The sequence below is a fragment of the Mustela nigripes genome, chromosome 5 (assembly GCF_022355385.1).
Source record: "Mustela nigripes isolate SB6536 chromosome 5, MUSNIG.SB6536, whole genome shotgun sequence".
NCBI classification, from domain to species: Eukaryota; Metazoa; Chordata; class Mammalia; order Carnivora; family Mustelidae; genus Mustela; species Mustela nigripes.
In genome coordinates this window covers 141,616,434-141,643,581 of record NC_081561.1, presented here as the reverse complement: position 1 = coordinate 141,643,581, position 27,148 = coordinate 141,616,434, and the positions used below count along the sequence as shown (strand labels likewise).

General features: G+C 41.8%; 1 protein-coding gene across 2 annotated transcripts in view; it reads right to left on the bottom strand.

Moving 5' to 3' along the window:
• The window catches only part of FNDC1 (fibronectin type III domain containing 1), a 111,799-nt gene that overhangs the window by 12,705 nt on the left and 71,946 nt on the right, over positions 1-27,148 (bottom strand). For both annotated transcript variants that reach the window (XM_059401365.1, XM_059401366.1), the window contains 4 exons: positions 10,078-10,146; positions 8,301-8,444; positions 5,880-6,110; positions 2,856-2,964 (listed from right to left, as the gene is read on the bottom strand). In XM_059401365.1, coding sequence (XP_059257348.1) covers positions 2,856-2,964; positions 5,880-6,110; positions 8,301-8,444; positions 10,078-10,146 — 553 coding nt within the window. The remainder of the gene's footprint in view (positions 1-2,855; positions 2,965-5,879; positions 6,111-8,300; positions 8,445-10,077; positions 10,147-27,148) is intronic.

The window sequence follows — 27,148 nt, the reverse complement described above, 5'->3', positions numbered from 1 at the left end:
CTGAAACCCCAGTGTTCTCATCTACTTTCTCTGTCCCCACAGTTCCTCTGTCCTCCAACAAGGCCCGCATGGCCGAATTCCACAGACATATTTCCATTTGAACCTTACAGAATGTATTAAAGCAAATTTAAATCCATGAAGTCGAAAAACACAAAATTATGGGGGAAAAGTAAGATTCCTGTTTCCCAAACCATATTAAACTCCTTCTAGAAAAAAAAAATGTCCATCTCATATTCTGAACAATCTCTGCCTCACCCAGGTAACAAGAGAAACCCATGCCTTGCCTTCTTACATAAGTTCTTGACACCTTCTCCTGAATAAGCCCCCACAGTCAGAATCCTTGTGCTTTGAAGGATGGATGAATTACGCAGATTCCAGAGAGTGGTCTGGGACTGAGTTGGGTAAACAAGGCAGGCAATCCCCAGACTGAGTGATAAAGAACCAAAGCTGGTGTCTTACATTCCGGCCCATCTTGAGGGGACTGGCTTCTTGTGTCTCCTACAGGGACGCGATGGTGGTGGGTTCCTGAGAAGCCCCGAGGATAGTGCTAAACACGGGGACACATAGCCTCCACGGAAGAAGGCTGTGAACCACTAGTGTGGGCCCATAAGTGTGATGCAGGGAAACAATAAGGGTCCTTACATCAAGCTGTTTATAAGGGTTTTGAGGAAATCTGTGTAGAAGAGCCACATGTTCTCTATGCCCCTGCCCGGCGCCCTCCATCAGGAGAAAGAATCATTGAGCAGGCATCCCAGAGAGAAGGCTACAGTAGCAGCTACTGTTCCCAGCCCTTCTATCATGGCGCTGAATGTGGGTGGAGGGTAAGAGAGAAGCCACAAGGGACTCCCAAGGCCCTCTGGGACCAGCCTCTCCAGCCTCCCCTCCTCCTGCTCCCATCACCCTGGCTTCCTTTCCCTTCCAGAACATACCATGCTGTTGGACATGCTTTCCACCTAAAACAACCTGGCCTCACCCCACCTAGCTTCTCCATGGTCAACCCTGCTTATCTCTTTCCCCAGGAAAACTCACCACTACCCATCCCCTCCCCCACAAGCTCAGGAAGAAAGTCTCCTTCAGGATACTGAATTGTCAACGTTTCTAATTATGCTGCTGCTAAACAATCGGTCTCTGCCAAACTGTGAGCTCCGTGAGGACAGTTCCTCTGCATTTTCGAGCCCACCTCCCTGAGCCTACTGCCTCCTTCTCCCCTCACCCGCTTCCTGCTCCCAATGCCATTCCACCCTTGGTGCATAACCTGTGTCTGGTGCCGAGCAAACACCTAGTACGAATAGACGGAATCGTGGGCACTCCTTCATACCAGTTGAAAGAACAAATAAGCCTTTATCTTCCATAACCATCTCCTGACATTCTAAACTCAAGATCAGCCTGGCAGCAAAAGTTAGAGAAAGAACATTGGCCAGAGGGGTTGGTGGGGGGGTCAGGAGATGGGGATTCAAGTTCCACCACAAGAAGCTATGCAGAGAAACCCCTCCGGTACCTCTTTCAGTTTTGGGATGCTGAGGCTGTGCTGGGGAGGCACCCTCACTCTGTACACAATAAGGAGAATTGAGCGTTGACTCCACTGTCTTAAATGTGTTCTTTGCTTGCTTTAATTAATCCATGTTCTCTCACTATTAGGGAAAAAATAAAGTCCGTTCTCAGGTTCCAGTTTTGCTCCTTGCTTTTTATTTGCCAAATCCACAAATTGATGATAGTTTATGAAGTAAGTTTAGCTCAGAGAAGCCCACGGCACCCCCAGTACCCTGAGGAAAGTTCTCTGCTAGTTCAGCAGAGTCTCAGTACCCATGGCTATTAATTAGTTTCTAACCCCTTTGGCACATTTCTGTTTAAGGAGAGTATTTTTTTTTTTCAACTTTTTCCGTATTCCTCTAACTATACAGGATATGAGAGACCTTAGACCCACAGACATCATTTAGAGCTCTTTGCCCCTTAACTATGGGGCTTAATGTGACCCTGGGGTGCTGGACTCATTTGCATGGGTTTGAGAGAAGCAATCATTAAATATTCAAGAATCCTGCAGGCCCACTGGAAGGCTGGAATTGGCCATGGTGGGAGTGCTCACACTAGAGAAAATAGTAAGCTCCATAAACCAGGGACTTTTTCTTCTCCAGAGAGCTGGTTTACATGCACACCATGCTTGATCCTCATGTGCTTGGTGCTTTGCCCATTTTAACTGACCAGGAAAGCTTTCCTGATGATCATTAATATCAAAACCAGATAGTGTGAAAGAGGAAATGCATGCTCACTCTGTTTGTGACCCTGGGAACAAGTTTTGTAGATTTCACACTGAGTGCCACAAACTCTGGCTCCCAGAGGGGCCTCTGGCCAGCCAGCCACTGCCCAGTCTAGGAAGGCATGTGTGTAACCTTATTAATGTGCAACATTCGTCTTTCTAAATGGTCCGAACTTCCACATCACAGAGTCTGAGTACAGTTAACTAATATGTTCAGCAATGGCTGCCTCATTAATGCTACCTATAAAGGTTGTGCTCTCTAATGTCACACCTGGGTGCCTGCACATGGATCTGAGTCCCTTTCAGCACACAGAGAACAACCTTTGTTTCCTCAACAGTAGGTAGTGTTTAGTCTCTGGAAAATTGGTAACAAAATATAAACACAAAAGTCTAACAACTCTAATAGATGCAGTAATTTCTTCTAAGAGAAATATAATGACATATGGTGGGTATTCCTCGATGTTCTATGAGAAGTAAACAGAGACTACAAAAGAAATCATAAAACCTTTTCATCAACCTTTTCATTTCTAACCTGAGGATACCTGTGACCCTGCACACAGGTCTTTCTCTCTCTCTTTCTTTAATGACTGACACATCATACCTTGTGTTTGGCTTCAGGTTCTCAATGGGCAAATGAGTTACTGAGGAAGCTTGAGTGGACCACTTGTTCCTAATGAAGTCTTCATAGGATGCACTGTAAACCAGGTAACCTGCAGATGGAGATACAGAAGGATCCACTGAGCATCGAGGAACCACATCACCCAAGAGGCGTGCCTGAAGGAGGGGGATGGGGAGGAGGCCATGGCACAGAGGCATTGCCGTCTGAGGGTAAAGTTCAAGAACGGGAGCAACCTCAATGTTGTGTCTAGATCGGTATAATGGAAACTTCTGATGAATTCAGATGTGGATAATAAAATTAAACACACTTCTTGACAACTGCTCGTTCCCTACTTCTCTTCCTTCTCTTTATCTCCCACATTTCCCGGCCGCCTTCATTTCCTCAGAACTAATCACCTCAACTGACCTTGACAGCACAGAGAAAAAGACAGTGGAAGAAAAAGCAGTGACCTCCATGGAAATATTTAAGAATTTCTTGTCAGAGATGTATACAATTGTCCTTACACAAAATGACAAAACTGTTGATAGCAAATGTTGTGTGTGTGTGTGTGTGTGTGTTTGTGTATGCACAAACGTGCACTAGCATGTGTATGTGGGACTGGAAGACTCCAGATTTGCAGTGGTCTCCTCACCCAGTTGGTGAAGGCTCTCCCTTGGTTGCTAGTTGTTGAATATCTTGCCTGCCCTTGACCTTGATGTCTAGTGACAGAAGTCAGGCAGCGCCTTCTGCCTTCTCTGCTATGAATGGACCCCAGCGGGCCCTGACATCTGCCCAGCCTTCAAGGAGACCTCGGAAGGCCAAGTGAAGTCATGGCTCAGCGCATCCTCTACAGTCTCCCATGTTATACACAAAGGAAGAAAACATCCATCAGGAATTTCCCATGTGTCAAACATTCCAAACACATTCAACCAAGTTTTATTTTGATTAATTCTCCTATTCCTAGTATGTTGACATCTCTATCCCCATTTTGACACAAGAGAAAACTGAGTCTTACAGAACCATTAAAGCATGATATGAAACTGAAGAGGCATGAAACGGAAATATTCAGTGCCCTTGAGTCATGCAGGTTTTTACTTTTCATTCTAAAATAAAGGGGAAGACATTACAAGGTGGCACAACCGGACTGCTTTTTGTTTTCTTGTTTTTTCAGTGTTCCAAGGTTCATTGTTTATGCACCACACCCAATGCTCCCTGCAATACGTGCCCTCTATAATACCCACCACCAGACTGCTTTCAATGCCTCCCTCTGGTGCACAGTGAAATGGGTCAGGTATGGGATGTGGATTGGGTGGTCTAGCCAGCTGGCTACTGTAATATCCAAGGGACAGATGGCAACAACTAAGGTTAACTTGGTAGTTAATGGAGAGAAATGGATGGGTTCATGAGAAACGTGGAAGGTAAAACTGATAGGATTCAGTGATGAATTGAATATGGTAGGGAAAATTAAGAAGATTTGAAGACAATCCCATGCTTACAGAAAAAGGGTGAAGAATAGGGTCATTCTCTGAGATAGGAAACTCAGATGAGTAGGTTTGGGAATCAGAAGGATCATAAGTCTGATTTTGGATATGCTGTCTGAGATGCTTTGGAGACATTCTAGTGATGATATCAAGTGCCCATTTGGTTTGTGTTTGAAGCTCGGAGGAGAGATAGGCTTAGCCTTGAGCTATAAACCAAGGACTCATCTCCAGGATGAATTAAAACTATGTTCCTGGGTAAGATCCTGGAGGGAGAAGAGATGGAGTAAAAAGGAAAGAGGAGTTGAGACCATGCCCTGAGAAGTTCCAACACTTGATTCTGGGGCATTAAATGTCTGTCTCACAGATAAGCCTATGAGAATGACTCAGAGATTGAAAGAAACAGGTCACAAGTTTAGGGGGAGGAAAATGTTAACAGCATCGAATGCATCTATGAGGGAAGCTACTTTATTTAACAACCTGTGGCTGCTGATTACTTTCCACAAGAGTCATTTTGGTGACATAAAGAGAGTGGATTAGAGGCACACAGCTAACCAACGGGCATATCAGAAACAGGTGCACTGGGCTCCGTAGCCCTTTCCACACTGTTCCCTGGAGTTCATTCTTCTCTTCTTTCAACACATATTGTGTGAGAACTCATGAAGTGCTCCTGCTCCCTCGACAGGGTTTCCTCCTCTGCTAACAGTGACATCAAGCCATGTGTGCTTCCCGTGATACTGTAGGTAACAATGGCTGGTGCTATGTTTGGTCTGTTGTTCTGCCTGCACCTGGCAGGGCTGTCATGACTGAAATGTTCCATGGTCATCAATTTAGCAGACACAGCTTCAAACTGGGAATGCCCAAGTCCCCGGAAATACCTCCTCTGTATTATTTATACCAGGGACATGAGTACCTGTGATAGGAGTACTAAGGTTTGGTTTCGGATGAGGTGTAGGGTACATGATGATGTGATGAGACCGAAATCTCCAGGGAGCTTTGTACTCCTTGGGATTCGTATTAACAAGAGAACGTGGTTCAGAAACACATCCTCTACAGGATAATACAGGAGCCGCATCTGAATTAAGTCCAGAGGCAGAATCTTGGTCTCAGGGTTGACTCTTCCACAGGACAGTGCACATTAAGAAGTCTTTCAGGGCTTGTGCTGCAGGGTCTGACCTTGCAAGTGGCTATGTGGACTCTGTGACCATTTGTGGGATTACAGAATGTTAGAGATGGAATCATATTTTGCATAGGAAGGAACCAAAGTCCAGAGAGATGAAGCAGCTAGTTCAAGGTCATACAAACCAATGTGGGACTAAGATTCAGGACTTTTGACTTCCACCTGGTATTCTTCATACTACCTCACAAGGCTTCCCTGTGGCCTGTATGTCATCCTTTTGAAAGGAGGCATTTGCCTTCATACATCCAGTACACCCATCCATCCACCCACCCACCCATCCATCCACTTATCCATCACCCATTCATCCCTTATAGTCCGTATTTTCCACCTACAGTCAATGAGAACTCTGAGCATCGGCCTTGGACACACCTGTTACTACATCTCCTGGGGTAGCTTTGTCCCAGTCCACAATGACAAATGAGTGGCAGCCTTCCATGGCGACCACAGTGATGTTGCGGGGGGGATGCTGCGGAGGCAGGTCATTCTTCCTCATGTCATTTGGAATGATTTCATCCAGGCTATCCACTTGGAAGTGATCCAGAGCATCAGTCAGAGAACATGGGGTTGATGGGTCTTTACTTAGGTATGTCACATAAGGAGCTGGAAAAGAAAAGAGATACCCAACTGTATTGTTGAAAACTTTCTCTAGAGGCAGAAACAGAATGTCTGCTGGATGGAGCAGACCCACCATCCAGTCTTTCCCTGTTATACAGAGGCTCCAGCACCATCAGCCCCCCAGCCCTGATGATAAACTCATAAACACATCCTTAGCTCTCCTCAGTGGATCCACACATTTACATCTTCCAATCCAGAAGTTTCAGAAGATTGGTCTCCCCATCAATATCAATGACTGGGTCTTCAAAGTAATTTTTAAGGACCCCCAAACTATAAATGAATGTCATATAAGTCTGCAGCATTCCACCATTTGTATGCCCAGATGTTTGGAAAGGTATGAATCGGGCCCAGCTGACACTTAACTAGAGCTCTCTTGGCACTGTTCACCTTCTAAACTGTGCTGGAACCAGGAAAAAAAAATACCCTGATGAGGACGTGCACCTTCTAGCCTCGAGTCATGGTGGTCTTCCCTAGAGCTTCAGAGATACCCAGATCATCCAGGATATTTGCACAAGGCAAACATGGGGCTGATGGGTCTTTACTTAGGTATGTCACATAAGGAGCTGGAAAAGAAAAGAGATACCCAACTGTATTGTTGGGTATCTAGAGGCAGAAACAGAATGTCTGCTGGATGGAGCAGACCCGTGCAACAGCCTTTACAACATTACTGCTAAGTACAATACAGCTACTCACATTTATGGACAGGTTCATGGTTTTCTACACACATTATCTCAGTGGATACAAGAGCCCTGGGAATAAAGCAGGACATGGACAGATATTCCATGTTCCAGGTGAGCCAACTCATGCTGAGAGGGCCCACAAAACGAGGCTCAAACAAGACTCTACCTCCAGCCCACACTTCTTTATTATAAATGCTCTGTAAGAAGCAGAAATGTCAAGGAGTTGGAGCTGGGGCTTCATATATGCAAAACTCTGAAGTCTTTTCAAGTAACAATTTCTAATACTTTCTAAATGTCCCACTGCATCTTTTGGCATAGGTTCTCATTCTTGGTGGCCACTGAGACTAAAAGCAAATTTTAGACCCTCTAATATCCAGTAATTTGTATAAAATTAGACCTTGAGAGCTTGTTGATGGATCTAATCAGGTAGTTCTGGGGAGTAATGTACTATGCTTTGAAGAGTTTACAAACATAAAAAAAAAAAAAAAAAAATAGCCAGACAATAGTAAGCCTTTCAGTCTTGAGAAGAGTTCTGTGGAACAGCAAACAATAGTGCTGAAAGCATTTTCATTTCTATCCTGGAGCCACAGAGAGGACGGACCAGAACATTCAGCAAATTCAGTCTGCTTAATGCCAGGGGCCAGCATGAGTGCTTGCCTCAGGAATGCTACCTCAAATTAATATTCTTGTTCTTCAAGCACATGAGATTTAGACACTCAAGACTACATCTTGGCTGGCAAGCACTTTTCTCTGCTTATGGCAGAACATTTGTTTTGGAAACAGAAAAGTGTGATATTAGTTTAAGCTGTTGCCTGTCTCCACTTGGTAATATTTTTTTCCGCTCTGTAATGTACTAATCTAACTGTCTCATTAGTGAAGTTCATTAAGGGCATGGGAAAAGAAGACTCCCAAAGGGAGTGAAGCACAGTGTAGCGAAATAGAATTTCTTCTTGAAATTGTTTAATAACTGAGAAGGAAGAGTCAATTAAGCGTCTAGATTCCTAGTCCCCAAGGCTAATGAAAATTAGGAAACAACAGAAGAAAACCCGCTTTGGCTCTATGGTACCTTAAGATGTATGAGTAGCTCAATTCAGTAAGCTGCTCATCTTTGAGGGAGAACTTAACAATGTATAGGTGAGTCTCAGTGGAAGCCCCAACTTGGAAAAGTTGCTAGAACACAAACAGTCATGTTCTCTGCTCCTGAAGATGTTTACAAGTATTCTTACTTGGTCTACACGAGGCAGACTCTTGAAGCTCTACTTGATTGGATACCAGATGTTCTCCTGCCAACCCCATTCCCATGACTCCTGCAGAAAGCAAGCTAATATGCCTTCCAGCAGGACTGACTCACGGAGTCACCCTGAATGGAAACTTCACTCTGGGAAAGCTTCTGCTCCAAATGTGCTGCCTTGGCCAAGTCAAGAAATTGGTTATGCTCTTCCTCAAAGAAAAAAGTTAAAACCCATGTTTCTCTGACAAAGGAAATTCTATTTACCAACAAATCGTTTCTTTCCAGCCAAATCGAACTCTTCTCCGGGAAAGGATCTAATGGAGCCTTCTGGTGAGATGACCTCGGGCACCGCAGCCGTGGTGGAGGGCCTGGTGGTGGTCGGTGGCCTTGAGGTCTCAAATTCATAATCTGAAATGATATAAAGGCTTTGTAATTGGGCTCCTCCAGAAAAGGGGCATACCTTCTCGAAATTCAACTCAAGATTAAAGCACACATGCACACACCCCTCCAAAATAAATGCTATGCCTGAACCTAATTTGTTCCCAATGAAAAAATATCCCTCCTACTTCAATCCCCTCAGAGAAGCAGCTACAGATAAAAGAAGGGAAGAGGGAAATGAAACACATCGAGCAGAAAAATGAGGCTTTATACTCAGAGCTGGACAGAACCTTAGGATTCATCCAGTTTAGCACGCTCCTGCTACTGGCCCCCGGACATTCTGTATCTAAATATTTTTCTCTTTTAGAGCCATGAAAGAGTCACATCAGAAAATAAACTTGATTTTTTTTTTTTAAATTTACCTTCTGGGTATGGGCTTCTTTCCTGAGGACTGGGTGCAATGAATCCTCTTAAAAAAACTAATCCTTTAACATTTAAAAAAGAAAACTCTGCTCCCTTTCAACCACTCAAAAATAAAAAGAAAGTAAGAATGGAGCTTAATGTTTTCAGAGGTGCTAAGAAACTCTTCTTTTTCTCCTGACATCTGTTGTTTTTCTTTTAAGTCAGTTTTTTCTTAAACTGTGGGATGAACCCATTTTCAAGCTTTACAATGACTGCATCAAAGGTGACATTATTCTCACATCGGGGTTTGGGGGCCCCTGGAGTTACAGATAATGGCAGACAAGGAAGCACAAAAGTGAGAATATCCTGAGTATCAAAGGCCAGCCCTGCCATGCAGACAAAATGCCCACAGGAAAATTGCAGAGACAATTTATAAAACAGACAGAACCATCACAGGGCCACAGGGTCATACGTAGACTAACTGCACTGGCTCCAGATTCTACCCAAAGCATATTATATTCTCAGTCTTATAAGCTTATAAAACCTGCTTGAAAAGATTTTGTGATTAAAAAAAAAAAAAACCCTGCATAGCACTGCATTTCTTTCTTTTTCTCTCTTCCTTCCTTCCTTCTTTCTTTCTTTTCCTTCCTTCCTTTTCCTTTTTAGAGAGTGAGACAGCGCAGGCATGCACATGAGCAGGGGGTGGGTGGAGGGGGAGGGGCAGAGGAAGGGAGAGAAACCCAAGCAGGCTCCACGCCCGGTGTGGAGTTCCAGGCAGGGCTTGATGGTTCCAACACTGAGATCATGACCTGAGGCCAAATCAAGAGTCAGATGCTCAGCTGAATGAGCCGCCCAGGCGCCCCCACAGCACTGCGTTTTTTAAACACAATTAGGAAAGGAGAGGAAAAAGAACAGTGAGAGGAGCCAACAGAGGAAGCGGAGTCATGGGGTAAACCAAGTCAGGTCACAAGGGGTGGTGGAAGTAGAGGCCCAGACAAGCAGCTCCAGAGCTCCAGGGGGCAGGGAGAGAACGGGGGACAAAGGTGCTCGCGTGCAGGCTTCATTCACATATGAAACTCACAGTTTTCCTTTGGATCAAATAGCACTAGGGGCTAACTTGGAAGCTAGGGTACAACCGCCTTCCCTGAGCATTACCATGCAGCCCAGAGTTCTGAGAGACACTTGGAAAACTGAGATCATCCACGTAGTAATTAAAGTGAGAGAAACTGTCCACATCCAAACTGTAAAAATCAGTGGGTACCTTCGTCATAGATAACGTATGCCTCTTCTGTGGGCATTGCGGTGTCAGTCTCCAGTCCTGAGAATTCATCTAGTGAAGAGAAAAGGAAGGAAAGTTTCCTCTCAGTGGCTGGGAGCCGTGCCCCCGGGCAGAGCGTCCAGTCCCCACCATCCTTCCACAGAGGTCAGTGGCCAGGCCAGAGTCGCCCGCTTTCTCAGAAGGGAGAGCATTAGAACCCAGACAGGAAATCCAGACTGCCTTTCCTTTACATTCAGGGGCTGGACCCCTGAATGCCCCCTGGCGATCGGAGGAAAGCCACCCACTAGCACACCCACTTTCTGGCACAAAGCACCTTCTGACCTCCCTACCACACACAGTGCTCACTCACCTGCCTGCCCAGGGAGCTCTCAGGAGGCCGTGAGAAGGGCCCCAGGCCAGCAGTCACAGGCCTGAGAACACACATTCTCAGAAAGCAGTGGGGTGGGAAACTGCTGCTCAGGGGGGGCATCCCTCCACCTGCGACCTCCCTTGTTTATTAGGTCTTCATATTCCTTACCCCCTCAATCTTGCCACAATCACATATTCTGGAAGCAGGTTGATTTCCTGCCTCTCCCAGATTCTATGTTGGCAAACCACACCAATGTGAATGACCTGTGCCTCACTACTTCCCTTCTAACCCCACACCCTCTCTGGTAGGAAGCCCGCAGCCCAGGGCCTATGAGATGCTCTAGCACCTGCTTTGCCATTTAGGTGGGGACCCTCAGTGTGTTCTGATGGGGCCAATGGATGTCAGCAGGACAGAAGTTGTAAATTACTATCCACCCTTCAGGGCTCAGGACTGTCATTTCAAGAACAGCTATTAAGACATATTTTTCGGGGCACCTGGGTGGCTCAGTGGGTTAAAGCCTCTGTCTTCAGCTCAGGTCATGATCTCAGGGTTCTGGGATTGAGCCCTGCATTGGGCTCTCTGGTTGATGGGGAGCCTGCTTCCCCTTCTCTCTCTACCTGCCTCTCTGCCTACTTATGATCTCTCTCTATCAAATAAATAAACAAAATCTTTATTTTAAAAAAAGGCATAATTTTTCCTAGGTTAGTCCAACGTCAATACTCTTGGATCCAAGAGGAATCACTTCTGGGGTGGTTCAAATCGGTTTTCAAGTTCACACCACCCGGTTTGGGGCTATTTGGCCATTGCTTCCTTGGGTGCCATTTTCCTTCCCTTGTCAATTGAACTTTTAAGAACATGGTCTTCTTTTTCTTCATTCTTGGTTCACATTCATTTCTTTTTCTTTTATTTTTAGCCAGATCAAAAATGAATAAATTGTATAACTTTTGCAACCCAAAAGCAAAGAAGAAAAGGGAAAAGGATAGCATTTCTTTGCTGGATTCTCACTGTGGAGTGGAATTCTTGTACTGGAACACTGCAGTGCACACAGCAGGCCACAGAGATCATGCCTTTTACCTACAGACTGGGACCACTTCTTGAATGAGTGTCTTCTAAGTCTTCTGGCAAAAGTAAACATTCTACTGAGTGATTTAGTGCTCTTTTTTTTTTTTTCCACTTAAGCTCAAATAAAGTCGGGCATAATTTTCCTAAAATAGCACCATCTTGGCTCCAAGTAAAAGTAAATTCCAGATGGAAGAAAGTGAGTTTTTTTTTTTTTTAATTGACCCTCAGAATTTGTCCCACCTGATTGCCATTTTGAAGCATTGGGAACTACATAAAATTAGATACTTTATACGTCAACTCAGCATCATTGTCAAAAGCTTCCAGCTTTTCACACGAAAGAGCCACAGCTGGCAGGCACCAACATAGTAGTATGGTTCATTCTCTGAGTGGTTTACCCAAATGGTTATGAAAAAAATGGAGTGCAAGCTATCACCAAAGAATTAGGGTCTTGGCTCCAGAGATATTTAACAAAACTATAAAAAAAATTCTGAGTAGAAGTTTAAAGAAAAGGTAAGATAGCCCTTTGAAAGCCAAGGATATTCGTGAATTATAAAGTTTGTCCAGCTCAAGTGAATTTTCAATTATTCTTCTTGTATTTTCTGTTTTCAGAGTGAGCTGTGAGTGAGTGGACTCATTTTCCATAATGACTGATGTTTTTCTTTAATGGCCCAAGATCATGTTACAAATTATTGAAGATGTTCAATTTCCACACATTGCCACACATGCATGATAGCATCTGATCCACTGTAGAAATGGAACCTGAAAAACAAAGACCACTGGCTTTTACTTGTGAGTTAGAAAAATGGAAAGTGCCTATAGATTAAGTGCTTAGATACCCAAAGACAAATAATAAGGTACCATGAAGAATGTGAGATGAGCAGAAGGCACTGTCTTTACTGCAAAGAATTTGTTATTTAATGGGGGAATCAGATCAAGCAAAAAAAAAAAAAAATGTGTGTGTGTGTGTGTGTGTGTGTGTGCGCGTGCACGCGTGTGTGTGCATGTGTGTATGGCAAGAAAGCGAGAAGAGTAAAAGCAACAAAACACTGAAAACAAGCATATAATATGCTTCCAGGAATATACATACACATATGGCATGCATAACAAATGAGGAAGTACGTAAATACTGCTTGAATTACTGGAATTGTTGAATGACACAAGGTTATTCCTAGAATGTTATTTTAAAGCAGTGTTTTAAAGGAAAAGAGTGCATGATTTAGCCAGGGGAGCCAAGACTTTGAGATCTGAAAAAATGATTTTAAAATTGGAGGGCTAGGGGCACCTGGGCAGTGCAGTGGGTTAAGCCTCTGCCTTCGGCTCAGGTCATGATCTCAGGGTCCTGGGATCAAGCCCCGCATGATCAGAGAACAGAGAACAGAGAACAAGGCTCTCTGTTCAGCAGGGAGCCTGCTTCTCCCTCTCTCTCTGCCTGCCTCTCTGTCTACTTGTGATCTCTCTCTCAGTCAAATAAATAAATAAAATCTTTAAAAAAAATAAAATAAAATCGGAGGGTTAGAAACAAAATTTTAGGACTTCACCAGTGGTATATAATAACAAATGGGTGACTAGGTGGGATTGTGGAGCAGGGGTCTTGAAGGACAGGTATTCATTTGCTGATCACTAATGTAGGTGCTAGATCATAAGCACTACCACAACAAACATTTGAGACTACTGACCTACAAAGTGCTATGGCTAAGTGTCAGTTGCTTAATACCGACTATGTACACATGGAGCCCCAGCACTTGTGAGTGTACATTATGGACTTCACTAAATACAACAAAAGAGAAAAGCTATGAGAAAAACACAAACCTGAGAGCAGAGTAAGAGGAGACAAGATACAGATGGTTCTGCAGTTCATGTGTGAGGGAGAGCCTTGGGACTGTCCCTCAGCTGACGTCAGAGCTTCTTACTGAAAGCATCTCTCTGCTTTCAGTATCATTACAGCATTTACAAAATAAATTATCAACGCCACTAAGAGTTGTTTCAGCAACAAATAACAAACTCCACTGTATTTCATAGATAATGCACAGGATTTTCCAGAGTAATTTGGACTGATTTTCAAATTATAAGCCATCTTTAGAAACTAATTCCCACCCAAGATGCTTGCTCCATTGCCTCTCTCCAGCATTGGCCCTGGCAAGTTTCATTCCAATGATGAAAGAAACTGGGACTATGTGTGGTATCCCCAGGCAAGTGGGGGCTGGTGGAAGGAAGCCCATAAAGAATAACAAAGAGTATTGGGCCAACAGGAGGGAATGGAGCAAATCTAGGAAGCATGATGAAGGGGAGGGACAGATGGCAGTGGAGTAGGAGGACCCTCGGGAATGTGTCCCGTGAATACAACTAGATAACTATCAAATATTCTGAACACCCCAGAAACCAACCTGAAGATTGGCAGAACAAGTTCCGCAACTAAAGGGAGAGAGGAGCCCACATGGGAGAAGATCAGAAGTGCAGAGATGCAGCTTGGAAGAGAAACAGATCATGGCTTCTGTGGTGGGAAGGGAGCCATGGTCACAGAGAAAGGCAAGAGATGGACTCGCACACAGGGAAGTGCATGGGAAAAATGAACCCCCATAGCAATTGGCTTAGAAAGTGAGAGAGGCCAAATTTTGTGACTTCTGACAACCAGGAGGCCTTCAAGCCTAAAGTTTTAAAGGTCAGTGGGCTTGGCTCTGGGAGAACCCAGAGGGTATTAAGGCTGCCCTTATAGAGAAGGCTGGGCAAACAGCATGACATGCAGTCTGGAAACCGTGATCCGAAGCTCACCTGGAGCACACAATGAGGAGGCTATTCACTCATCTCAGACTGCATCCCAGAGAGACGGCATTCACAGACAGACCACTCCAGGAGCAAAGGAACTGGCAGGCATCGTGTCCCTCTCCCACCCCTCCGCATAAGCACAGGGCTACTTGCAGGAACCAGCACAGTGCCAACACTGGGTTCCTAACTTGTTTACACCAAGCCCCAACCCCCTGGAAGAACTGCCATTCCCCAACTCACAGTTTCTTCAGTCCTAGCATGGCAGACCCCCTCCACTGGAAGATCAGCTCAAATCACTGCCAGTATCACATCTTCTGACCTGGGAGTTTTGCAAGGTCTCAGTTCTGGCAGTGATGGTGACAGGTCTCATTTCACAAGCAGACCAGAGCACACCTCCTCAAAACTCATATGTTTAGGCCAGGAACCAAACATGATTCACAACAAGCAAAGAGAGACTTTGCAGATGGCTGGTCTGAAGGATAACATGGCCAGGACACAAGAGCAGAACACATGCAACCCACATTGAAGATACTCTCAGAATCACCAGGCCCTGATGAACAGGGGACCCTGTACTGCAGGGTAATACAGGACCTCTTCTCCATAAAGCCATTAGAACAAGAGACATGATTGACTTTCCTAACACAGAGAAACAGTCAGAGAGACTTAAACAAAATGAGAAGATGAATACATTTATCTCTAATGAAAGAACAGTATGGGGTCACAGCCAGAGATCTAAGCAAAACAGATAGAAGTAACATGCCTGATGGAGTGTAAAAGTAGCGATCATAAGGATACTCATCGGGCTTTACAAAAGAGGGGAAGACATCAGTGAGACCATTAACATAGAGATAAGAAATAACATAGCAGAGATAAAGGGCTCGATAAACAAAATGAGAAACATGTTTGATGGAGCAGCAGCAGTTTGGAAGAGGCAATGAGATGAATTAAAAAACGTAGACTGTTATGCTGAAAATTAAAAAAAATAGATGATCAGGAGAAAATTCTCAGCAAAGGAAATTTGTCATATAAAAGCATGGTAATAAAAGACATTTTATTTCATAAAGTAAAAAAAAAAATCTCCAGAAGAGGAAGACGGAGACAAGATGGTGGGGAAGTAGGAGGAGGCGCCGTTTCAACCTGTATCCTAAAGTGAGCTGATTACCTACCAAAGAACTCCGATCACCCATGAAATCAACCTGAGATCAGAATTACACACATCTGGATCTCTATGGGGGCAGAAGACACCGGTAGGCAGGTAAAGCAGAGTGGGAACGTTGGACTGATATTGGAAGATAAACAAAAGTGGGAGGGAGCCTCCAGAAGCGACCCATTGGAAAGTAATACCCCCATTCAAGAGTGCCCTGCACTGGGGACCAGCATTAACTTGGAGTCTGGTTGAAAGCACTCAAAAAGAGCAAAGGATCGCAGGGGAAACTGTGGGAATCAGGGCGGTTAGGGATGGGAGCTTAAGTCCCCGGACCCAGGACAGCCACCTCTGGCACTGTGCCAGAGAGAGTGCAGTGGAGAAACCAGGTCTTGGTCCCTGAGCCACCAGCGCGTCTGAGATGGCATGGGGTCCGGCTCCCATGAGGGCCTGGGAGCCTTGCCAGCCGGCACAAGCACAGACTTTTTACAGTCCCCACCTGAGGGCCATGCCGAGCTATAAGAGTCTGAACTGTACCCCACGCTCTCCCCTAAGAGAGGTGCGCGCAGGTGCCAGCTGGGAGCTCTTGGACCCAGAAAGACCAGGCACTCCCAGCCCAGGCCAGTGGGAAAATCTCAGTGTGCGGTCACTGCTTAGAACCTCTCTGGCAGTCTGGAGCTGCCCAGACAGCCACTGCTGTCGTGGTTTTGGGTACAAGCAGGAGTTCCTGTGTCTCCAGGGACCGCAACTCGGAATGTGCTCTGCCAGCGGCCGAGGGGGAACTTATGTGCTCTAGAGCACTTACAGGGGAACAGACTGAGGCTTCTCTCTGAGAGGGAGGTCTGGGTGCAGTTTGCTTCCCTCCAAACCTCCCCAAACCATCAAAAGCTGTCAAGGCAAGAGAAAACAAAAACAAAAACAAAAATGAACAAACAAACATAAAAACCTCCAGAGAACAAAAGCCTGAAAAACTGGTTTCCTCAGAGTCCACCCCCTTGAGGGGAGCAGGAGTACTTAACTCAGGGAACATTGCCTGAAAACCCACGTGGCAGGCCCCTCCCCCAGAAAGCCAACTAGGGAAAAAAAAAAAAAAGGAAAAAATAAAAAAGACTACAAGAGAACAACCACGACTACTTCATAGATTCAACTTTTATTTTTAATCCGTTCCCACTATTCTGGTTCATTTTTCTTTATATAGATAACTTTTTAACCTATTTACCATCACAGTGAGATGTCCAGTACATCAAATTCCATTATAACCTTTTAACCTGAACTTTTTGATACATATACCCACGTTTTTCTTTTGCTTTTCTATTTTTAAATTTTTTAAAATTTTAGTTTAGTTTAGTTTATTCTTTTTTATTTTTATTTTTTAACATTCATGTAGAGTTAAACTTCAAGGTAATCCCCTTTCCCCAATCAATGCTACTCCTATAGGTAAACCAATTTTTAATCCCCCTTTATCTTAGGAAAGTTGAGTCCTTTAACAAAGATATCAGGATTCATCCAAGAAGAATCAAAATAACCTTCCTCTCCCACACTGAGAACTTATAACCACTCTCCTATTTTTAGTTCTGCCAGTGTTTCTGTGTATCTGTGTTTGTCCTGATAGTATCTAAATCTTATACTTGGGGTTCTTTTTGACGACATTCATATATATATATATATATATATATATATATTCTCTTGTCATATACTTTTATCAGTCTTTTTGTTTGTCTGTTTTTGTTTGTATACATCATAAATCTTACCTTGTGGCCCATTTGGGCTGAGCCTTCTCTTTTATCTTTTTTTTTTCCTGTCTCTCTCTCTCTCTTTTCTTTTTCTCTCTCTCTTTTTTTTCCCCTTCATTTGGGTGGGGACTCCTGATTGCTCAGAAGCATTCCAGGGTGCACCCTGACTGCACCACAGTCGATACATCCAGCTACATCCGTTCAGCCATCTCTCACCAAAATGACTAGGAGGAGGAATGCCCAACACAAGAAAAATACAGAGAATGGGCCTTCTGCAACAGAGCTAATGTCTATCAACATAGACAATATGTCAGAAAGGGAATTCAGGCTAACAACTATCCAGGCAATAGTTAGGTTGGAGAAAGCCATGGATGACCAAACAGAATTGATTAGGGCAGAACTGAAAGCCACCAGGGATGATGTTCACAATGCTCTCAATGAGTTCCAATCTAATCTAAATTCTCTAAAAGCTAGGGTAACTGAGACAGAAGATAGAATTAGTGATCTGGAGGACAAACAGAGAGAAAGGATCAGGAGGAAGACTGGAACAAACAGCTTAGAAACATGAAAACAGAATCAGGGAAATAAATGATGCCATGAAATGTTCCAACGTCAGAATTATTGGAATCCCTGAAGGGGAGGAGAAAGAAAGAAGTCTAGAAGATATAGTGGAACAAGTTCTCCACGAATATTTTCCCAATCTCGCAAATGGAACCAGCGTTCATGTACTAGAGGCAGAACGGTCTCCCCCAAGATTATAGATTCTAAAAAAACATCCAGGCACCTGATAGTAAAATTGAGAAATCATAATTGTAGATACAATCTCTTGAAAGCCGCTAGGGCAAAGAGGCTCCTTACATACAGAGGAAAGCCCATCAGAATAACATCAGACTTGTCCACAGAAACCTGGCAAGCAGAAAGGGCTGGAAAGATATATTCAGGGCACTAAATGAGAAGAACATGCAGCCAATAATATTTTCTCCAGCAAGGCTGACATTCAAAATGGATGGAGAGATAAAGAGTTTCCAAGACCGGCAAGGCTTAAAAGAGTATGTGACCACCAAGCCGACACTGCAGGAAATATTAAGGAGGGTTCTATAAAAGAGGGAAAATCCTAAGAATATCATTGAACAGAAATATAGACAATCTACAGAAAGAAAGACTTCAAAGGCAACATGATGTCAATAAAAAATGTATCTATCAATAATCACTCTCAATGTGAATAGCCTAAATGCACCCCTAAAAAGACACAGGGTTGCAGATTGGATAAAACAACAGGACCCATCCATATGTTGTCTACAAGAGACCCATTTTGAACCTAAGGATACACCCAGACTGAAAGTGAAGGGATAGATGCATCTTTCATGCCAATGGACCTCAAAAGAAGGCCGGGGTAGCGATTCTCATATCAGATAAATTAGATTTTAAACTAAAGACTGGTCAGAGATACAGAAGGACACTACATAATTCTACAGGAACTATCCACCAAGATGATCTAACAATTGTAAATATCTATGCCCCCAATATGGGAGCAGTCAATTACATAAGAAAACTATTAATCAAGATAAAGAGTCATATTTATATGAATACATTAATAGTAGGAGATCTTAACATGCCTCTCTCAGTAATAGACAGATAATCCAAGCAGAAAATCAATAAAGAAACAAGAGCATTGAATGACACATTGAACCAGATGGACCTCATAGTTATATACAGGACATTCCACCCTAAAACAACAGAATACTCATTCTTCTCAAGTGCACATGGAACCTTCTCCAGAATAGACCACATACTGGGTCACAAATTAGGATTCAACCAATACCAAAAGACTGAGGTTATTCCCTGCATATTCTCAGATCGCAGTGCTTTGAAACTGGAGCGCAATCACAAGGAAAAGTTTGGAAGGAACTCAAACACCTGGAAGCTAAAGACCACCTTGCTTAAGAATGCTTGGATCAACCAGGAGATCAAAGAAGAACTTAATTCATGGAAACCAATGAGAATGAAGACACTTCAGTCCAAAACCTATGGGATACAGCAAAGGCAGTCCTAAGGGGGAAATATATAGCCATCCAAGCCTCCCTCAAAAAAATAGAAAAATCCAGAATACACCAAATGTCTCTACACCTTAAAGAACTGGAGAATCAACAACAAATCAAACCAACTCCATACATAAGAAGGGAAATAATCAAGATTAGAGCAGAGATCAATGAGGTAGAAACTACAGATACAGTAGAACATATCAATGAAACTAGAAGCTGGTTTTTTGAAAGAATCAATAAGATCAATAAAACATTGGCCACACTAATCCAAAAGAAAAGAGAGAAAGCTCAAATTAATAAAATTATGAATGAAAAGGGAGAGATCACAACTAACACCAAGGAAGTAGAAACAATCATCAGGAGTCATTATCAACAGTTACATGCCAATAAGTTAAGCAACCTAGATGAAATGGATGCATTCCTGGAAAACTATAAACTCCCAAAATTGAACCAGGAAGAAACTCACAACCTGAATAGGCCAATATCTAGTAACGAGACTGAAGCAGTGATCAAAAACCTCCCCAAAAAAAAGAGCCCAGGACCTGACGGATTCCCTGGGGAATTCTACCAAACTTTCAAAGAAGAAATAATGCCTATTCTCCTAGAGCTGTTTCAAAAAATTGAAGCAGAAGGAAAACTTCCAGGATCTTTTTTATTAATTAATTAATTAATTAATTAATTTTTATTTCTTTTCAGTATAACAGTATTCACTGTTTTTGCACCACACCCAGTGCTCCAGACTCCTTTTATGAAGCCAGCATTACCCTGATCCCCAAATCAGGCAAAGACCAAACCAGAAAGGAGAATTTCAGACCAATATCACTGATGAATATGGATGCTAAGATTCTCCACAAGATCCTAGCAAACAGGATCCAACAGCACATTAAAAAGATAATCCACTATGACCAGGTGGGATTCATCCCTGGGTTACAAGGATGGTTCAACATTCGCAAATCAATCAATGTGATAGAACAAATCAATTAGAGAAGAGAGAAGAACCACATGGTCCTCTCAATTGATGTAGAAAAAGCATTTGACAAAATTCATCATCCATTCCTGATTAAAACACTTCAAAGTATAAGGATAGAGGGAACATTCCTGAACTTCATAAAATCTATCTATGAAAGACCCACAGCAAATATCATCCTCAATGGGAAAAAGCTCACAGCCTTCCTGTTGAGATCAGAAACACGACAAGGATGCCCACTCTCACCACTCTTGTTCAACATATTATTAGAAGTCCTAGCAACAACAATCAGACAACAAAGAGAAATAAAAGGTATCCAAATTGGCAATGAAGAAGTCAAACTCTCTCTCTCTTCGCAGTTGACATGATTCTTTATATAGAAAACCCAAAAGACTCCACAACCAAACTACTAGAACTCATACAGCTATTCAGTAATGTGGCAGGATACAAAGTCAATGTACAGAAATAAGTGGCTTTCTTATACACTAACAATGAAAATACAGAAAGGGAAATTAGAGAATCAATTCCATTTATATAGCACCAAGAACCATAAGATACCTGGGAATAAACCTAACCAAAGAGGTAAAGGATCTGTACTCAAAGAACTACAGAACACTCATGAAAAAAATTAAAGAAGACACAAAAAGATGGAAGACCATTCCATGCTCTTGGATCAGAAGAATAAACATTGTTAAAATGTCTATACTGCCAAGAGCAATCTATACTTTTAATGCCATTCCGATAAAAATTCCACCAGTAGTTTTCAAAGAGCTGGAGCAAATAATCCAAAAATTTGTATGGAATCAGAAGAGACCCCGAAATGCTAAGGAAATGTTGAAAAACAAAAATAAAACTGGTGGCATCATGCTACCTGATTTCAAGCTTTACTACAAAGCTGTGATCACCAGGACCGCATGGTACTGGCATAAAAACAGACACATAGACCAGTGGAACAGAGTAGAGAGCCCAGATATGGACCCTCAACTCTATAGTCAAATAATCTTCAACAAAGCAGGAAAAAATACACAGTGGAAAAGAGACAGTCTGTTCAATAAATGGTGCTGGGAAAATTGGACAGCTATATGTAGAAGAATGAACCTCAATCATTCTCTTACACCATACACAAAGATAAACTCAAAATGGATAAAAGACCTCAACATGAGACAGGAATCCATCAGAATCCTAGAGGAGAACATAGGCAATAACCTCTTCTATATCAGCCCCAGCAACTTCTTTCAAGATATGCCTCCAAAGGCAAAGGAAACAAAAACGAAAATGAACTTTTGGGACTTCATCAAAATCAAAAGCTTCTGCACAGCAAGGAAACAGTCAACAAAACAAAGAGGCAACCCAAGGAATGGGAGAAGATATTTTCAAATGACAGTACAGACAAAAGATTGATATCCAGGATCTATAAAGAACTTCTCAAACTCAACACACACAAAATAGACAATCATATCAAAAAATGGGCAGAAGATATGAACAGACACTTCTCCAATGAAGACATACATGTGAAGACATCAGACACATGAAAAAATGTTCATCATCACTAGCCATCAGGGAGATTCAAATTAAAACCACATTGAGATACCACCTTACACCAGTTAGAATGGCCAAAATTAACAAGACGGGAAACAACATGTGTTGGAGGGGATGTGGAGAAAGGGGACCCCTCTTACACTGTTGGTGGGAATGCAAGTTGGTGCAGCCACTTTGGAGAACAGTGTGGAGACTCCTCAAGAAATTAAAAATAGGACTTCCCTATGACCCTGCAATTGCACTACTGGGTATTTACCCCAAAGATACAGATGTAGTGAAAAGAAGGGTCATCTGTACCCCAATGTTTATAGCACCAATGGCTACGGTCGCCAAATTGTGGAAAGAACCAAGATGCCCTTCAACAGACCAATGGATAAGGAAGATGTGGTCCATATACACTATGGAGTATGATGCCTCCATCAGAAAGGATGAATACCCAACTTTTGTAGCAACATGGACAGGACTGGAAGAGATTATGCTGAGCGAAATAAGTCAAGCAGAGAGAGTCAATTATCATATGGTTTCACTTATTTGTGGAGCATAACAAATAATGTGGAGGACATAGGGAGATGGAGAGGAGATGGGAGTTGAAGGAAATTGGAAGGGGAGGTGAACCATGAGAGACTATGGACTCTGAAGAACAATCTGAGGGTTTTGAAGGGGCGGGGGTGGGAGGTTTGGGGAGCCAGGTGGAGGGTATTAAGGAGGGCACGTTTTGCACGAAGCACTGGGTGTGGTACAAAAACAATGAATTCTGTTATGCTGAAAAGAAATTAAAAAAAAAAAAACTAGAATACAGAGTAATGGAAAGTAATCAAACTGAACAAAAGAAGGAAAGAATAATTATGCAAAACAAGAACAAATTTAAGGAATTCCATGACTCCATCAAATGTAATAACATTTGTATTATAGAAGTCCCAGAAGAAAAGAGAGAAAATGTGACAGAGAATTTATGTGAAGAAATAATAGCTGAAAATGTCCCTAATCTGGGGAAGGAAACAGAAATCTGGATCCAAGAGTCACAGAGACCAGCCCCCTGCCAAAACCAACAAAAGCAGATCCGCACAAAGACATACTGTAACTAAATTGGCAAAATATAGTGATAAAGAAAAAAATACTAAAGCAGCAAATGAAGACAATTACATACAAAGGAAACCTGATAAGGCTATCAGCAGATTTTTCAACAGAAACTTCCTAAGCCAGAAGAGAGTGGCATGATATATTCAAAGTGCTGAGTGGGAAAAACTTGCAGCCAGAGAGGCTATCATTCAGAATAGAGGGAGAGATAAAGAGTTTCCTAGATAAACAAAAACTATAGGAGTTTATAACCACTAAACCAGCCCTGTGAGAAATATTAAAGGGACTGCTTCAAATAGAAAAGAAAACCAAAAATGACATGAATCTTGGAATACTGAAAAAATAAAGTTTAAAAAAAAGAAACATAATACCAGTAAAAATGAATATTTCTGTAAAAAAACAAGCCAGGGAACTCACAAAATAAAAGGATGTAAAAGTATGATGTCATATATCTAAAACATGGAGGGGGAGAGGAGAAAAGAATGGGTTCAAACTTAAATAACCATCAACTTAATATACACTGCTATATGCAGAAGATGTTATGTACAAACCTAACAGTAACCACAAATCAAAAACCACTAATATATGTGTAAAGAATAAAGAGAAAGAAATCCAAACATATCACTAAAGAAAACAAGTAAACCACAGAAGAGAGAAGGACAAGAAAGGATCAGAGAGAATCTTCAGAAACAACCACAAGCAAGACGAGTAATAAAATGGCAATAAATATGTACCTATCAATGATTATTTTGAACGGAAAGGGACCAAACATTCCAATCAAAAGACAGAGAGTAACAGAATGGATAAAAAGAAAACCCATCTATATGCTGCCTGCAAGAGACTCGTTTTAGACCTGGACACCTACAAACTGAAAGTGAGGGGGATGTAGAAATATTTATCATGCAAATGGATATCAAAAGAAAGCTGTAGTAGCAAAACTTAAATTGGACAAAATAGACTTTAAAACAAAGACTATGACAAAAGACAAAGAAGGGCACTATAAAATAATAAAAGGGAAAATCAAACAAGAAAATACAACAATTCTAAATATTTATGCACCCAACATGGGAGCACTTAAATACATAAAACCATTATAATGAACATAAAAGAACTACTCAATAATAATACTGTAATAGTAAAAGACTTTACTACCTCACTTTTATCAATGGATGACATTGAAATCCAAACATAGCACTAAACAGAAAGTCAAAAGAAAACAATGACTTGGAATAACACACTGGACCAGATGGATTTAACAGATACATTCAGAACATACCAACCTAAACCAGCAGAATACACATTATTTTCAAGTGCACATGGAATATTCTCCAAAAGAGATTATATATTGGGCCACAAAGCAAACCTCAACAGATTCAAAAAGATTGAAATTGTACCTTGCATTTTTTTCTAACCATAACATTATAAAACTTGAAGTCAACCACCAAAAAAAAAAAAAAAAAAAAAAAAAAAAAATCAGCCAAACTATGGAAAGAACCTAGATGTCCATCAACAGATGAATGGATAAAGAAGATGTGGTATATATACACAATGGAATACTATGCAGCCATCAAAAGAAATGAAATCTTGCCATTTGCGACAACATGGATGGAACTAGAGCGTATCATGCTTAGCAAAATAAGTCAAGCAGAGAAAGACAACTATCATATGATCTCCCTGATATGAGGAAGTGGTGATTCAACATGGGGGCTTAAGTGGGTAGGAGAAGAATCAATGAAACAAGATGGGATTGGGAGGGAGACAAACCATAAGTGACTCTTAATCTTACAAAACAAACTGAGGGTTGCTGGGGGGAGGGGGGGTTGGGAGAAGGGGGGGTGGGGTTATGGACATTGGGGAGGGTGTGTGCTTTGGTGAGTGCTGTGAAGTGTGTAAACCTGGTGATTCACAGACCTGTACCCCTGGGGATAAAAATATATGTTTATAAAAAATAAAAAATTAAAAAAACAAACAAAAAACACCAAAATCAGAAAGACCACAAATACATAGAGGTTAAATAACATCCCATTAAACAGTGAATGGGTCAACCAAGAAATAAAAGACCTCTAGAATGGATAAACAAATTTAGTAAAGTCACAGGATGTAAAATCACCATATAGAAAGTGCTGCATTTCTATGTATCAGTAATGAAGCAGCAGGAAGAGAAATTAAAGAATCAATTCTATTTATAAGTGCAACAAAAATATAAGTCACCAAGAATAAATCTAACCAAAGGGTGAAAAACCTGTACTCTGAAAACTATAAAATGGTGATGAAATAAACTGAAGATGACATGAACAAATCGAAAGACCTTCTATGATCGTGGACTGGAAACAAATATTGTTAAAATGTCTATAGTACTCAAAGCAATCTACACATTTAACACAATCCCTATCAAAATACTGAGAGCATTTTTCATAAAACTAGAAAAAATAATCCCAAAATTTGCATGGAATCACAAAATACCATGAAAAGCCAAAGCAATCTTGAAAAAGAAAAGCAAAGCTGGAAAATCACGCTTCAGAGCTGTGGTAATCAAAACAGTATGGTACTGACACAAAAACAGACACATAGATCAATACAACAGAATACAAAATTCAGAAATACACCCACAATTATATGGTTGATTAATCTTTGACAAATGGTGTTGGAAAAACTGGACAGCAACGTGCAAAATAATGGAACTAGACAATTTTCTTACCCCATACACAAAAAATAAACTCTGAATGGATTAAAGACCTAAATCTGAGATCTGAAAGCATAAATATCCTAGAAAAGAACACAGGCAGTAATTTCTCTGACATTGGCCATAGCAACTTCTTTCTAGGTAAGTCCGCTGAGGCAAGGGAAACAAAAGCAAAAATAAACTATTGTGACTACATCAAAATAAAAACCTTCTGCTCAGCAATGGAAGCAATCAACAAAATTAAAAGGCAACGTACTGCATGGGAGAAGATATTTGCAAGTGACGTATCTGATAAAGGATTAGTATCTAAAATATATAAAGAACTTCTAGGGGCGCCTGGTTGGCTCAGTGGGTTAAAGCCTCTGCCTTCGGCTCAGGTCTTGATCCCAGGGTCCTGGGATTGAGCCCTGCTTCGAGCTCTCTGCTCAGCTGGGACCCTGCTTCCCCGCTCTTTGCCTGCCTCTCTGCCTACTTGTGATCTCTGTCAAATAAATAAAATTCTTAAGGGAAAAAAAGAACTTCTATAACTCAACACCAAAAAACCCAAATAATCCAATTAAAAATGGACAGAAGACATGAAAGACATTTCTCCAAAGAAGACATTCCAGATAGCCAACAAACTCATGAAAGATGCTCGTCATCACTTATCATCAGGAAATGCAAATCAAAACTACAATGAGATATTACCTCACACCTGTCAGAATGGCTAACATAAAATACACAAGAAACGCAAGATAAGGGAGGATGTTGGTGGGAAAGCAAAATGCTGCAGCCACCGTGGAAGAGTGTGGAGGGTCCTCAAAAGTTAAAAATAGAACTACCCTAAGATCTTGCAATTACACTACTGGATATCTACCCAAAGAATACAAAACAGAAGCACTGGGTGTTTTATGCAACTAATGAATCATTGAACACCTCATCAAAAACTCATGCTGTACTATATGGTAGCTAACTGAACATAATAAAAATAAATAAAATAAAATAAACTTATCTATCTATGGAAAACTACAAAAAAAAAAAACCCACACTAATTCAAAGGGATACAGTCACCCCTGTGTTTATAGCAGCATTATGTACAATAGCCAAGATATGGAAGCAGCCCAAGTGTCCACTGAAACATAAATGGACAAAGAAGTGGTAGATATATATAATGGAATATTATTCAGCTGTAAAAAAAAGAATGAAATATTGCCATTTGCAATAGCATGGATGGAGCTAGAGAGAATGATGGTAATCAAAACGGGTCAGAGAAAGACAAATACCATATGATTTCACACATACATGGAATTTAAGAAACAAAAGAAACAAGCAAAGCAGAAAGACAGAAAGAGAGAGAGACTGAAAGCAGGAAACAGGCTCTTAACTCCAGAGAACAGATGGTTACCAGAAGGGAGTGGGGTGGGGGTTGAGTAGGAAATGGGGGATGGGTATTAAGGAGTTAACTTCTCATGTTGAGCACCTGGTGATTAATATTAAAACTTAAAAAAAAAAAAAAAAGGAAGCCCGGAGAATGAGTGAGTGCGCAATGAGGTCTGGCAATGAAATGATAGAAGTCCAAGGAGACATTGAGGTTTCAGACCTGGAGAGCTCTCTGGGTTATTGCGAAACAATCGTTACCCTGTCTCATGGTATTTTAAAGAGGAACAACTTGGGGGATGCCTGGGTGCCTCATCAGTGAAGCTTCTGCCCTTGGC